This window comes from Scyliorhinus canicula, chromosome 9, assembly GCF_902713615.1.
Source record: "Scyliorhinus canicula chromosome 9, sScyCan1.1, whole genome shotgun sequence".
NCBI lineage: Eukaryota > Metazoa > Chordata > Chondrichthyes > Carcharhiniformes > Scyliorhinidae > Scyliorhinus > Scyliorhinus canicula.
Window position 1 is genome coordinate 159,300,327 of NC_052154.1, and position 14,724 is coordinate 159,315,050.

Below are 14,724 nucleotides of genomic sequence, written 5' to 3' on the forward strand. Positions count from 1 at the left end.
ATCGACCACACTGCCCTCATCTACCTTCTTGGTTACCCCTTCAAAAAACTCAATCAAATTCATAAGACATGATTTTCCCCTTACAAAGCCATGCTGACTTTCCCTAATTAGCCCTTGCCGGAATTAAATTCCACTCTGAATTGCTCTCCAGTCTTGAGATGTCCTTAACTCTGGCACAGGACAGGCAACATAACCTTGAGGATTCCCTCTCAGATGCAGAGAATAATCTCTCTCCCCCTAACCATACTACATCCTTTTTTACTCCCCCCTCCCCCGCATTTGAATGACCACCTGTATCACGGTGCTATCGGAAGGTTCCCTGTAGTCCCTGTTCTCATCCACAAGGCTGCAAAAATTTCAAACCTTTTGGACAAGTGGAAGGCCCGAGGCTCCTTGGGTGCTACCTTTTGTATCCTGCCTCACTCGTAGTAATACCCTCCAGACTAAACCTGACTTACTTAACCCAAGGGGTCTAACTGCCACCTAGAACAAAGTGCCCAGGTAAATTCCGCCCTCCCTGATGCTCAGACTCCAGCTCATCAATTTTAAGCTGAATTTCCTCAAGCTGCAGACACTGCAGATGTGGTTGCTGTGGTCACATTATTGTCCACTAGTCTCCCCCCACATCCGGCAGCTGTAACAGATCACCTGCCCGAGCACCTTTATTGTATTTTGTTTAACTATTTGGGATTACAAGTTTAGAATATTACTCAACAATAAGTTCTAATTATATTAAGTAGTTTAACTGGTTAAGCTATGAATTTGATATGGTACCTCTATTTCTCCAGCACTGCTTTGAAACTACTACCCCAGTTTACAACAAGAAAGGAATCTTAAAAACTTACCAATCCAATCATTCACCTGCTTATGTAGATAATTTCTCCAGACTCGAGCTTTTATGTCTCAGTGTCTCTCATTCACTCTCCTGTTTGTGTGGACCAGTACTGAATGGCACCTGGGCTGAGGACTCCCTGGGGAGGTTGTTTGACTGCGGGTGAATAGGTTTAAGGCCTACTTAAGCAAGTGCAGGTTGGTTCTGCCCATTGTGGGCAGGATTCTGGTTGCATCACCTCACGGGACTTAGTAGATCCCGAAGCTTTACCCGGCATCTTCCAGCCAAGTCGGGCTCCCGGTTGGGAGCCAGTAGATCACGCGTGCTGTTATTTTTGGCATGTGAGGAACAAGATACAACCCAGTGAGGAACAGCCCAGTCATTGTGAACAATGAATAAAGAATATTTGTGGAGACAAAACACTCAAGGAGGATTAAAATGCACTATGACATTTAGTAGACTGATGACTATACACACAATTTTACATGAAACTATCCCTTGGTCCTGAACCCAGAGGCACCGCTTTTCCCAAACTACATTCAATATTAAGTAACTCTATGAGCCATTTCCAGCAGATATTTATCGCGACCAGGACATGTCTGGGAAATAGTCTCCAAGTTCAGCAAAGGAAACTCTATCTGCCACTGCTGCAGTTCTGATGTTAGCTGTCACGCTCTCTCTCTTTTCCTTAGTTAGGGTTCTGCAGTTATGCTATTTCTTTCCCTTTGATAATATTAACTGTGGAGTTGGCTTTTGGCAAATGCGTGTCAGTTTCCTTATTGCTCCACTTTGAAGTTACCACTTCCATAGCCCCGTTGTTTTCTCCAGTCACATATGTTAAATACTTGCTTTATACTGATAGGCAAATTCACATCTCATTTCGCCATATGTCTGCCTCTAATCAACTACCTGTTTTACTGTGTATTTTCAATCTTAATTTTCCCCAACCCTTCACACTTTAACCACATTTGTATTACAGCTCATTGTAATACAATCACTGGTTTAATTACAATCATTTACATGACAAACACTACAATTTTGTATTTACACTCTTCCAGAGTAGAAAACAAAGCTCCAGCAGCAATTTACAAGTTTATAAACATGATATGGGAAACATTGCAACAAGTACAGTAGTATACGTTTGGCAAGAATAAAGCATTCACATAATTAAAGGTGGAAATAATGGAAATGCATGATAGACAGATTGGTGTCGGAAAGAAAAGCAAATGTGTTTCCACCATTTATCATTTTTATTTCAGATTTTCAGCATTTACATTTTTAAAAAATTCTTACAGGTAAAATAGATCATTTATTTTGAGTCACTATCCAAGAGGAGCATTTTCTGACGCATACTCACTGGAAAAACATGCGAGTCCTATTGCCAATGATACTCAAATATCAAATTGTTACAATTATTAAAAGGAATGGTAAAAAATGGAAGAGAGGAGAAATTTTGAAAAAGAGCTATTGTGCTTTCATTAATAGTTATAATTTCAATTATTGCACAAGGTAATGATCAAGTCCCAATATCCATGGATGCAGTGGGAAATATTTGAGATTATGTCTGCAGTTAATTTTACCAGATGGGTTTTTACAACAATCGACAATGGTTTCATTGGTCACCTTTTAGGCTATTAATTTTTTTGAATTCAAATTTCACCACCTGCCTTTGCGGAATTTGAACCCAGTTCGCCAGAGCACGGGTCTGGTTCTCTGGATTACCCGTTCAGCGACAATACCACTACCCCACTGTTTCCCCAAATGATCTGATACGTGAATTATCCTTAGTAACATCATGGACAGGACCTGATACATTAGGAACTAGGACTTGATTCGATATGTAATGTAGAAGAAAAGTTAACACATGCGATACCATAAGTTAGATATTCTGCTTTGCGGAAGTGGGGTCTGTCTAGAGCCCGGTGAGACTTCTGTCCATCATCATGTCTCCAAGACCTTCGCTTCTCTCAATCTTTCAGATAAACTCTAATTTCACTTGGGTGCCTACCTAGTGCAGGACAGGATTGGCTGCAGAAGACTTTGATTATTCAGCAAACTTCACTTCCAGTCAATAAAGTTTCTTTCTTTGAAATTTGTCACTTACCCGTTTATAGGCTTTTAAGACATTTCAATTTCAAATAACCTCTCGGCTGCCATTGGAACAATATAGCATTTATATCAGGCCATACATTATGCGTAGGATTTCGCTACACTCACTACATATTTTCCACCTCCTTCTGGAAGGAAATTCCAAGAATGACGAGGGAAAATCACAGAGCTGATGAAGTAATTTCCTGCCCACTGGATTTAAACTAGTTTGCTGGCTTAAATTCAATGGGAAATCAATCCCGTATGTAAATAGTGACAATACACTTGTTTTTTTTAACAATTTATCCTAATAACATGTTTTCAGATTCAGAGGGCATTGTATTTAAGCGTGGTCAATACTCATGGCATTTACCTTCAATTCAGGAAAAAAGTATCCTTCTATATTGACTTAACAAATGAATTACAACCAACAGTAATTTCAATCTGATAACAAATGTGTGGAACTTCCTGGAGTATGGTCTGTACTCATTCCGAGGGTGTCTGTTGGCCCACCTTTTGGTTCAGTGTGCCAACTGATAGGCCTTGCTTGTTGGACTGCAGACAGATTCTTGTGAACAGAACTGTAAAATTACCTATTCTCTTCCACAGGGAAGAACTGAAGCTAATCTATTGAAAAAGTGGTGAATGAGGTCCAGAAACATTAAGACTAATTATTAAAATGAGTGCATTTGTTGAAATCTTACAGTCCCAACTCAAAAAAGATATTGAAATGGATTCCTGAAAATTGATATCTAATCGGAATCTACTCTAATCGCATTGGGAGGACTCCCAGTGGGGACATGTAGGAGGGACTCGCACGTTGAGTAGCTCCTGCCAGAGTCTTTGGTTTATGGCCTTTTTCACCTGTTTTTCAGGGAGAATTCATTTGGAAACCTAAACCAATTGAAAAGTTGGTTACGCGAGGATGTCCAAGAACCAAAGAGGGAATACTTTGAAGAAAGGTGCGAGCGTTAGTCCGCTGGCAAAACCACGGGAAGATGTGGGAAGGCACTGGTATTCAGATATATCAGGATGACACAGTGGAGCTGGCAAGAAGGTGGGAAGGCTTCAATAGGGCAAAGGCAGCTCTCTACAAAAGCGGAGTGAGTTTTGGAGTGCTCTAACCTGCAAAGTTCAGGGTCACGCACAACTCTAGGGATCATCTTCTTCGAGACAGTGGAGGAGGCGTTGACGTTCTTGAAGGCAGAGGGAATGGTGGAAGTGGGACTCTATTTTTAAAGGGCTTTGTATTTTGTATTTTCTTTTGATTTATTTGGAGTATTGTCATTCCTTTTGTAATATGGTATAATGGAATCCTGATATTGATGAATCCTTGTGTTTTCTCTCACACGGATTCCGTGCGATGGTAAAACTTCACTTTTGACTTTAACATTAGGCAGTGCGGCTTACGATACACGATTTCTTATACTTCGATAAAACAATTCGGCCAACTGGCCAGTACAAAATGTAATAAACTTAGAAGATACTTAGAGGTGATTTAAAGAAGAGAGTACATGGCAGAGTAGAGAGACAGATTGTTAGACCTGATTAGAACAAAGGCTCCCTTTAGGGAGATGCTGATCTTTGGGTTAACCCACACTTCCGGCCGGGAGTCCGCGCATGCGCATGGCAGCGGCCGTCCCATTCGCCATGGTGGACTCGGACTGCGGAGGAGGCTGCAAGATGTAGGCCCCCCCGTGATGGCGTGCACTGCAGATCCGAGCCACCCGATCGCTGCCCTGGTCACCCATGAGCAAACCCCCCCCCCCCCGCTCGATTCCCCCCCACCAGGACGGCTGTGTTCGGAGTCCGCAGCCACCACCCAATGTTCCCAACCGGCAATAAGTGATTAGAACCACACCGTCGGGAACTCAGCCAGTTTTGCCCGGAGAATCGCTAGGGGGGCCTCTGTCAATGGCCCACCAGTCGCACCGCGTAATCCATGTGTGAGCAGCGCCGGCTACGATTCCTACATAAAGATAGATTCTCCGACCCCGTGCCAAACATGATTTCGACATGGGGCTGCAGAGAATCCAGCCCCCCGTCTTTTGTTTGCACATCTAGGTGTCCGTCAATTAGCTGATAAGGTTATCAGTATAGAATGGATGGAATTTACTGCAGTGCGGCCTCATTTTAAAGTTTGTACCTGTGTGTGTGCATCTTTTAAGGTATTGGAACTTGATGGTCTTTGATGGTTTTGTCTGAGGAGATTGAAACTTGATTAATCTTTGTCTAGCAGGGCTTCCCTCTCTGGCTGTTTCTATGACTACAAGTGGCATTCTAGTATCGGGTGCATACCTTTGTAAAATCAAATCAGACTCAATACACACTTTTCAAAAACATGATTCTTGGTTGTAGGCTTTCAATAAATCCCTCGAGTATCAAAACTTAGTTCTATCATGGTATTTTGAATTGTTGATTGAAAAGTGTTGTGGGAGTCTTTGTAGAATGGGGCTGCTGTTCTCCTTTGTCTTGTGTGTGTGTGTGTGTGTGTGTGTGGGGGGGGGGGGGGGTGGTGGAGATAGGAGCAGTCACTAGAGGAAGTAATTAGGGGGTTCAAAACGTACACAAATAAGCATGTGGGGAAAAGGGCAACTTAATTAAATTTTTCATAATTACAGTTTTTCCAACTAAAATTTCAGAAAACAGCACTCCTGTATTTCTATAATTGCTCAGGTTTTGTCATGTCTACCTCATGTGATTTTTAATGTACTTTTTCTTGCTTTGTGAAGTAATAGTTGAAACTGAATAAACTCTTATGGCTGTATCATTCTAAGAAACAATACATTGAATGAATGACCACTACAATATTATGTTCATTAAGATGTGTTTCACATAAGCGGCATACAAGTTATGAAAACATTCACCCAGGATCATGTTTTTGAATTACAAGTTGCATTTGTGAAATTTTACCATCTCAATTTGATGAAATTTTAATGGCTTTGAAAGTTGCTTAATTAAATAAATCAAACAATAATTTGCACCCCCCCCAAAAATAAATCTAATAGTGTTCTCAGGAGGGTAGACATATATTCTCTTCTGACTGCAATGATCAAACCATTTACAATAATTAATTGAATCGCGACCAGAATGCCTGATACCACTTTGATCCATGATGTTATCTTAATGTGTGACTGAAGTTCCACAAACGTCTCTGAACTCCAACCTCAGGTTTTTCTTCTTTAACTTCTGTATTCCGTTGTAGCAACACAGAACATTCAGTTGAAGGAATCACTCCCTTGAATCAGCTCCATCAGGTGTTTAGGCAATGGGAAAAATATTATAACGAAATCGGAAATTGCACTCAAAGGTGTTCCTTCAAGTCATCTCTAATAGCGATGTCTAATAGCAATGTCTAATTTTGCTGTGCAAAATTAATAACCTCATCTGTACTGGGTAGGGCAGGTACCAGAATCAGTAGGGCAGGCCAGATTACTATACTGGTGGTCTTGAAGGTAGTGGTTATATAGTATTTGCCTTTCTCTTTGTAAGATGAATGTACAGGAAATTCTCTTCCTCAGTGGTCATCATAGTACAGTTAGGCTCTTGTTTGGTTTCAGAAAAATCCACAAATATGAGTTTAAGAGGAAAATGCAGTACCAGGTCTGGAAATTGTGCAACTCAATCGTCTTTAACAAAAATAGTGGGACAGGTGGCTCGATAACAGCATCAGACAGGATCCAAATTTGAGACCTCCTTTCAGACACCTGTAAGGCAAGTACAGTATTTAGTTTTACAGTTCTCAGCTGATGTAACAAATCCAAGTGGTGCCATATTTCCCAGTGGCTTTGTCAAGTACTTCAATTGGGCAGATTGCTGGGTCAGCTCATCCATTACATGGCATGGTCCCTTCTATTTGAGTTCAAAAAAAAGTGTTCATTCTTACCGTAATTCATTACCGTGACCTGATCACTGACTTGGCATTTTGGTGAGATGTACCTTTTTGCCAATTTGCTTTTTAATCTGTTTTCACTCTTCCAAATCCTTTGCTACAATCCTGTTCACTGTGTCTATGTGCTGCAGCAAGGTTGCAACATTGAAGTCAAGGTTAAATGGCCTGGAATTCTGATCAATCTACCTGTCATGGCTTCATGGGGGCATCAGTGTGGTGTGGACTGAATCACCATCAAACACATATGATGGCTGGCATAAATATGATGGGCCGGAGGTCCTATGTCTGTGCTCTAAAACTTTATGACAAAGTTAACATGTTGGTCCATTGAGCGGGGTGTTCTGGACACAATTTAGTTAACATTGTTTTCAGAATAATCTGATTTTTTTTCAGAGTAATTTGATCTCTTTGGGTAATTATCAGATCTATTATCTGGTTGCTCTATAATCTCTTCCTTTTCTTGCATGCAAAGAAAAGCTGCATAACTGATCAGTTTTATAACTCAGACAAGCTAAAGTTTTTACACTCCATTTGATCTTGGAGCTTGCCAAAATGTCAAACAGAACACGGAAAGAAAGCCCGTTTCATTCAAGCACTCATCCTGGAGAAACCTATTGTCACTCAAGTTGTAAGTCCTTGCCTGTCTTTCCTGGAAAGTTGCCAGCCATTTGGGACCACATTCCCTTCCACCTCGCTCATAAGAAGCATTTTCCTCTGACTTTATCCTTGTGAATCTAACTGAATTCCGACTGAGAAATTCAACACCATTTCACTGTTTGATCCTGATACTGTACTCCCTCATCATTTCCCTCCCTGAATCAGATAGTTGATCAGATTAGTTGCAAACATGGATTCACTTATTTTCATTACTGATTTTCTCTCAACACGGATTGATTGTTTTAGCTTATACACAGCAAGACCACATACGCAAGAAGCTAATTATGTAAGAATTTGGAACAGACTAAAATTTAGGGCTGCTGGCAACTTTAGTCAATTTCCATGGGTCTCAATGAACTGACCTATAAGGTGACAGAGACAGTCAGTTGTAGGGAATCAAAGTTCAATTCATTAAGCAACGGTAAATATACAGAACAAAAGGCAGTGAAGACTGTGTGGATATTCCTACACCCCGCCCCAACTCAGAGTCCAGAATCCCTCTGTTCCTGATGGCACATGTGAATCATAGAAGCCCTACAGTGCAGAAGGAGGCCATTCAGTCAATTGAGTCTGCACCAACCCTATGAAAGAGCATCCTACCTCGGCCCACTCCCCTGCCCCATCACCGTAACCCATCTAACCTGCACATCTTTGGACACTAAGGGGCAATTTAGCATGGCCAATCCACCTAACCTGCACACCTTTGGTCTCTGGGACGAAACTGGAGCACCCAGAGGAAACTCATGCAGACATCGGGAGGACGTGCAAACTTCACACAGTGACCTAAGGCCGGAATCGAATGCAGGACCCTAGTGCTATGAGGAAGCAGTGCTAACCACTGTGCTCCCCTGAAGACTTTGTCCTGAATAGATGTATCCTTGGAAAGTTATTGCCATAGCAGTGATGGTGTGACTGTGTCAATGATGTTTTGAAACCTTTAATATTTATCCATATCTGGAATAGCTTTCATAGTGAGGTTGCTGGCTTTCTCTCCCTACGTGCATAATTGATGTCACATAACCAGTAACTAACAGATATTAATTTGTTGTACTCAATGTTACATGAATAAAGAATGGATGACATTCCCATAAAATATGTTGCAAATAGGAGTAACATTACCAATTAAGAATGAAATTATTTCCAGGATAGGAGAGGGTATAATGAGAGATAATAAAAAAAACATACAGGCAGTTCAGGCAGCATGATGCCGCAGTGGTTAGCACTGCTGCGTCATGGTGCTGAGGACCCCGGTTCAATCCGGGCCCTGGGTCACTGTCCATGTGGAGTTTGCACATTCTCCCAGTGTCTGCGTGGGTCTCACCCCCACAACTCAAAAAATGTGCAGGGTAGATGAATTAGCCACATTAAATTGCCCCTTAATTGGAAAAAAATAATAAGCCTGTAATAGGCAGCTTTGAAGTGGCAGAATGTATTAATGCAGAGATTAAAAGAGCATGTAGTAGAGGCAGATCGGAAATTATACTCCCTCATTAAAACCAGAGATTCTGATAAGCAGTCAAGCTCAATGTCGGAAATAATGCATATCTTGAATGCATTCAATATGGTGTTTTACATCAATGAATCAATTTTCGGATGGATCCCGTGTAGGGCTACGAGGTTCGCATTTCTGGGCAATTGCCATGCAAACCTTAACTGTGAAATTTTGAGAGGGGTTCCCAGCACACTTTTGGAGTGCTTCCCCAATCCAACAGAAGTTAAAGCCCATGTGTTTACCATCATGCTGCAGCTATATAAAGACCTGATTAGACCACGTCTAAATAAAATAAATAATCTTTATTGTCAAAAGTAGGCTTCTGGAGAACCACACCTGGACCATACCGGCAACATGGTAGTACAGTGGTTAGCACTGTTGCTTCACAGATCCAGGTTTCCAGGTTCGATTCCCGGCTTGGGTCACTGTCTGCACATTCTCCCAGTGTCTGCATGCATTTCTTCAGGGTGCTCAAATGACCATAACTATTTTTGTTATTTCTCATTTGTTCTTTAATGTTCTAATATGTGTTGAAATTTCCTCTGTGCTCCATTACCAAAAACCCACCTGCCTAGCACCCTTTCCTGTTCTTTCTTAATCCTCTACATCTCAAAGCTTCTAAAATAAAAGTTAGCACTGTTGCATCACAGCGCCAGGGACCCGGGTTCGATACCTTGCTTGGGTCACTGTCTGTGCAGAGTCTGCATGTTCTTTCCCTGTCTGCGTGGGTCTCCTCCGGGTGCTCCGGTTTCCTCCCACAGTTCAAAGATGTGTAGGTTAGGTGGATTGGCCATGCTAAATTGCCTTTAGTGTCCAAAAAGATTAGGTGGGGTTATTGGGTTATGAGGATAGGATGGTGGTGTGGGCTTAAGTAAGGTACTCTATCAAAGGGCAGGTGCAGACTCGATGGGTCGAATGGCATCCTTCAGCACTGTAAATTCTATGATTCACCTTAGCAAAGATATACTTGCCTGGGAGAGAGCACAATGTGGGTTTAGCAGAATGGCACCTGAACTCCAAGGGTTACAATGAGATGAGATTACATGAACTAGGGCAGTGTCCCTTGGAATTTGGAAGATCAGGGATGATTTGTTCAAAGTTTTCACATAGTTAGGAAACTGTTAGAGACATACGCTATTTTGCTAGATGAAGAGTTTAGGACTAGGGGTCTTGGCCTAAAGAATAGCAGAGCAAAGCCATTCAAGAGTCAGTTTAGGAAACACTTCTCCACGATAACACAGTGGCAGCACAGTAGCTGCCTCACAGCGTCAGGGACCAGGGCTTGATTCCGACCTTGGGCGATTGCCTGTGTGGAGTTTCACACACTCGCAATGTCTGCGTGGTTTTCCTCCGGGTGCTCCAGTTTCCTCCCACAGTCCAAAGATGTGCAGGTTAGTGGATTGGCCACTCTAAATGAACCCTTAGTGTCTAAAGGTTAGGTGGGGTTATGGGGATGGGGCGGGGTTGTGGACCTCAGTGGGATGCTCTTTCGAAGGGACGATGCAGACTCGATGGGCCAAACGGCCTCCTTTTGCATGGTAGGGATTCTATGATTCTTAATACAGGATGGTAGGAGTTTTTAACTTTCTTCCACAAATAGCTGTTGCTAGAAGGTCAACCAAAGGTATAACAGGGTATGCGACAAAGCAGATACATGGAGTCAGATTACAGATCAGCCAGGATCACTCTGGATGTTGGTAATGGCTTGATAGATTAAATGGCCTAACCCCTATTACATCGCAATAATAACCTTGTGTGTTTGGGGTATATGCTTACAAATATCCATATTCATTCTTTTTTGTTATCCACAATTATTTTGATTTTCTTGCAAATGTTTTGCTTCAAATGTAAAATTCAAATTAATGATTACATATAGGAATTAGAATTTCAAAATAGTTCTAATCCAGGGGTGGGCAAACTTTTCCATGCAAGGGCCACATTCAGAAATTCACAATTCACAAAGGGCCGCATAGTATATTAAGTAAAATAATTACTTCACCCGGTTATGATTCTGGGCGCCTCAGATAGAACATAGAACAGTACAGCACAGAACAGGCCCTTCGGCCCTCGATGTTGTGCCGAGCAATGATCACCCTACTCAAGTCAACGTATCCACCCTATACCAGTAAGTAACCCAACAGCCCCCCACCCCCATTAACCTTAAAAAAAAAATTTAAAAAAAAAAAAAAAAAAAAATTAAAAAAATTTTTTTTTTTTTTTTTTTTTTTTAATGACTTGGTGGGCCGCAGAAATACCTTTGGCGGGCCGCATGCGGCCCGCGGGCCGTAGTTTGCCCACCCCTGTTCTAATCCAACCAGGACCATTATTTGATGCTAGTTGTAATCTAGTATAGAGACTGGAGAGCAGGAAATATCAGCACTATGCATATGTATTTCATAAGCAAGAACACAGCAGTGCTTTCTCGCAAAACTGTATTTTGATACACATTTTTCGTAATTTAAAAGAGTTGTTATTTAAGGGTGTGAAAGTTCGACATAATATTCAATTTATAGAGCTGCGCATCTTACATGAAGTTTAGTCCCAATTTAGCATAAACAATATGCATTAAATTCATACCTCCAAGTTTCATGATGAAACTGGCCCTTGAAGGCCTGTGTGAAGTTGGGAAATGAAGAACCTCAACTTTGAATTCCATCTGATCATAGTTTGGCTCAATTAACAATTTCCATTGGCTTTTACAGCAGAAGAAGCCAGTCTTTTCATCCAATTGGAGATCGGTAGAGGTGATTCCTGGATCATCAGTTCTCTCATCATTTTTGAACCACATGAACATGGTATCCTTGGGAAAGAAGCCACATGCGTAGCATTCGATTGTTGCCACTTTTCCTGCCTCTGGGAATTCTGGTTCACATCTTATGTATTTTACTAATGGAGGAGATACTGTAACAATGCAAAAAAAAAGTTAGATGGAGTAGTATCTTGCAAGTTACTTTAGAAAATAAAGTTTAAGCTAGTAAAGTTATTTGTCACAAGAATTTGGCTATAGGATGAGGTTACACTAAATCTCGAATTTTGGTAATTGAAATGCTATTGAACAACATCTATTTAGTGAATACATAGGGTGTATCATTATGGCACACAACGCAAATTCAGACAGTTAAAAGGACTACAGAATCTGTTGCATCAAAAAGTTATGCCCAAAAATAATTGTTAAAGTTGACGGTCTGCAAATACTTTGCCAGCAGACAGCAGAATTTTGTGACTAAGTCAATGAATGGAAAGATGAAGTGATTTTATCAGCATTGACACAAATGTGTTTTGATACCTTCAGTGTAGGTAATATATTGCAATGCTCTTCTTTGGCAACCACTCGCTAGTGAGTATGATTGTTCACGTAAGAAACTCTGTCACTCGTTATGGGTTCTGTGGGTCCTTGCACGACTGACTGATGAGCCCAATCTTAGTGCCGCATCTCTACCCGCACACTTGCAGGTCTTTCTGGGTGACGGGATTGGTCCTTGGACTCGGGGCCACTGGTAATCCTATATCAGGCTCCTTTTCTGGCCCTCCTCTTGCCGTTGGGTGTTCTCAAAGAATTGTGTCCCTTCAATCAGGAGGTTCCTCCAAGTATGTCCCTTCCAAGTAAGGGTCTCCCAGGTGCTGACGTTTATCTTGCATTTCTTGAGGTAAGCTTTCAGAGTGTCTTTGAAGCATTTCCTTTTTTCTTCTCTTCTTTGGGAGCCTTCCTAGAGTTCAGCAAAGATGATTTGCTTTGGCAGTCAGGACTCTGGCATCCTAAGCAAGTAGCCGGCCCAGCGGAGTTAGTTTGGGATGATCATGGCCTCGATGCTGGTGCGTTGTACTCCTTCAGGGTAAGGTAAAGTCACCATAGTCACAAATGACCCTGGGGGGGGGAGGGGGGGGGGGGGGGGGGGAGGAGGAGGAGGAGGAGCTGACTGGTGATGGTTTAACTTAAGGATCACTACATCTTAGGCGAGGGGCAAGGCTGAGAAGGTGGGCCTTCATGAATAGCCTCATTCGGTAAGGGAATTGAACCTGCACTGCTGGCCTTGTTGTGGATCACAAACCAGCTGGCTAGCCCACTGAGCTAAACCTCCTTCAAGGACACCAATGTTAGTATGTCTGTTCTCCCAGCTTATGTGGAAAATCTGCCTCAGACAGTGTTGATGATACCTCTCCAGGGCCTTGAGGTGGCGTCTGTATGTAGCACAAGTTTCTGAAGAGTTGTGAGGACAACTGCCTTGTACACCAGGATCTTGCTATCAGCACAGATGTCGTGGTCCTCGAAGACTCTCATCCTTAGACGTCCGAAGCGACGCTTGTGGATGGTTTAAGAGGTTGTATCTCCACATCAATGTCAGCCTTAAATGAGAGCTGGCTCCCCGGGTAGGGGAATTGCTCTGCATTTGGGTGGGTTTCCCCTTTGATCCTGATGGAGAGAGAGACCGGACCTTGCCCTGCGGTGGGTTGGTAAAGGTCTCGAGTCTTATTGAGATTGTGATCGATTCTTCGGTTTGCTTCCGTGAAGGGGTCAAGCATGGCTTGCAGATTCTCTTGAGTGTAGAGATGGCATGGTCATCCACATTCTGAAATTCTGAGAGCGATATCTGTGCCACTTTCTTCTTGGATCCCAACCGATTGAGATTCAAAATCTTTCCGTCCATCCTGTAGAGTGTCCACTCCACTGAGAAGCTTGTTCTGCATAAGATGCAGGTTGGTGGTGATGAAGATCGAGAAAATTGTGGGGGCGATGACACATTCCTGCTTGACTCCAGTCTCAACATCGAAGGTTTCTATGCTATTTCCATTGGTGAAGACTGTTACTGACATCCTGTCACAGAGGAGTTGGGGGATGATGTTAAGTTTCTCTGGATCGCCAGCCTCTGACAGGATCTTCCATTGCACTTCCCAATTGACTGAGTCAAAGGTCTTGGTCAGATTGACGAGCGACGAAAATCATGTCCGCTGTTCCACGGTTTGGTTGGACGACACACAGGCTTTCGGAAGGGTTTCTTCAAAGGCTGGGAGATGGCGGCTCATGATGATCTTCCTGGTGATGGAAAGTAAGGATATTCCTCGATAGTTCCCATAGTCCCGTTTGTCTCCTTTCTTGGAGATGGTGGCGATGACGGCATCCCTGAAGTCGGCAGGAATTTCTTCTCTGCCCCAGTTTTGCATAACAGCTGATGGAGAGGATGGGTAATCTCTTCTACTCCAAGTTGTAAAATCTCTGCTGGAATCCCATCCACTGCTGCCGCTTTCCCATTCTTCATGTGTTTAATGGCGGCTACGACTTCGTTCGCATTTGTTAGGAGTCAGAGATATCTTTGATGGGGAGTTGGGGATTTTCTCAAGCATGCCCTCACGGTTTAGAAGTTCTTTGAAAGTATTCTCTCCATTGAAGGCTGATGTTTTCTGTCTCTCAAAAGCGTTCTGTCCTTACTCTGAAGGGTGTTGAGTCCATATATTGCCTTGGTGACAGTGACGCAGCCCCGGGTGTTGTGCTTGTCTGCAAGGATTTGCAGGTCCTGAACTTTCTCAGTTCACCTTTGGTTCTTGATTTCCCTAGTTCTTCGTACCTCCACCATTGCTGTTTGATGAGTTATCATTGCCTCGCTGGTGATGTTGTTTTGCCAGGCGCGGAGCGCTTGCCTTTTCTTGTCGATGAGACTTGGATGGTGTGGTTGTTCTCTTTGAACCAGTCTTGGTATTTCCTGGTCTTGTAGCCGATGGTTTCTTCGCAGCTTGAGGTGATTGCTGTCCACAGCTCTTTCCAGTTTT

General features: G+C 42.6%; 1 protein-coding gene across 1 annotated transcript in view; it reads right to left on the reverse strand.

The window, feature by feature from the left end:
• Positions 1 to 1,815: 1,815 nt before the first annotated feature.
• Positions 1,816 to 14,724, reverse strand: part of LOC119971842 — a 54,901-nt gene continuing 41,992 nt past the window's right edge. The window contains exons 8-9 of the mRNA XM_038808051.1: positions 11,539 to 11,862; positions 1,816 to 6,627 (exon numbers count right to left, since the gene is read on the reverse strand). Coding sequence (XP_038663979.1) covers positions 6,620 to 6,627; positions 11,539 to 11,862 — 332 coding nt within the window. The 3' untranslated portion in view covers positions 1,816 to 6,619. The remainder of the gene's footprint in view (positions 6,628 to 11,538; positions 11,863 to 14,724) is intronic.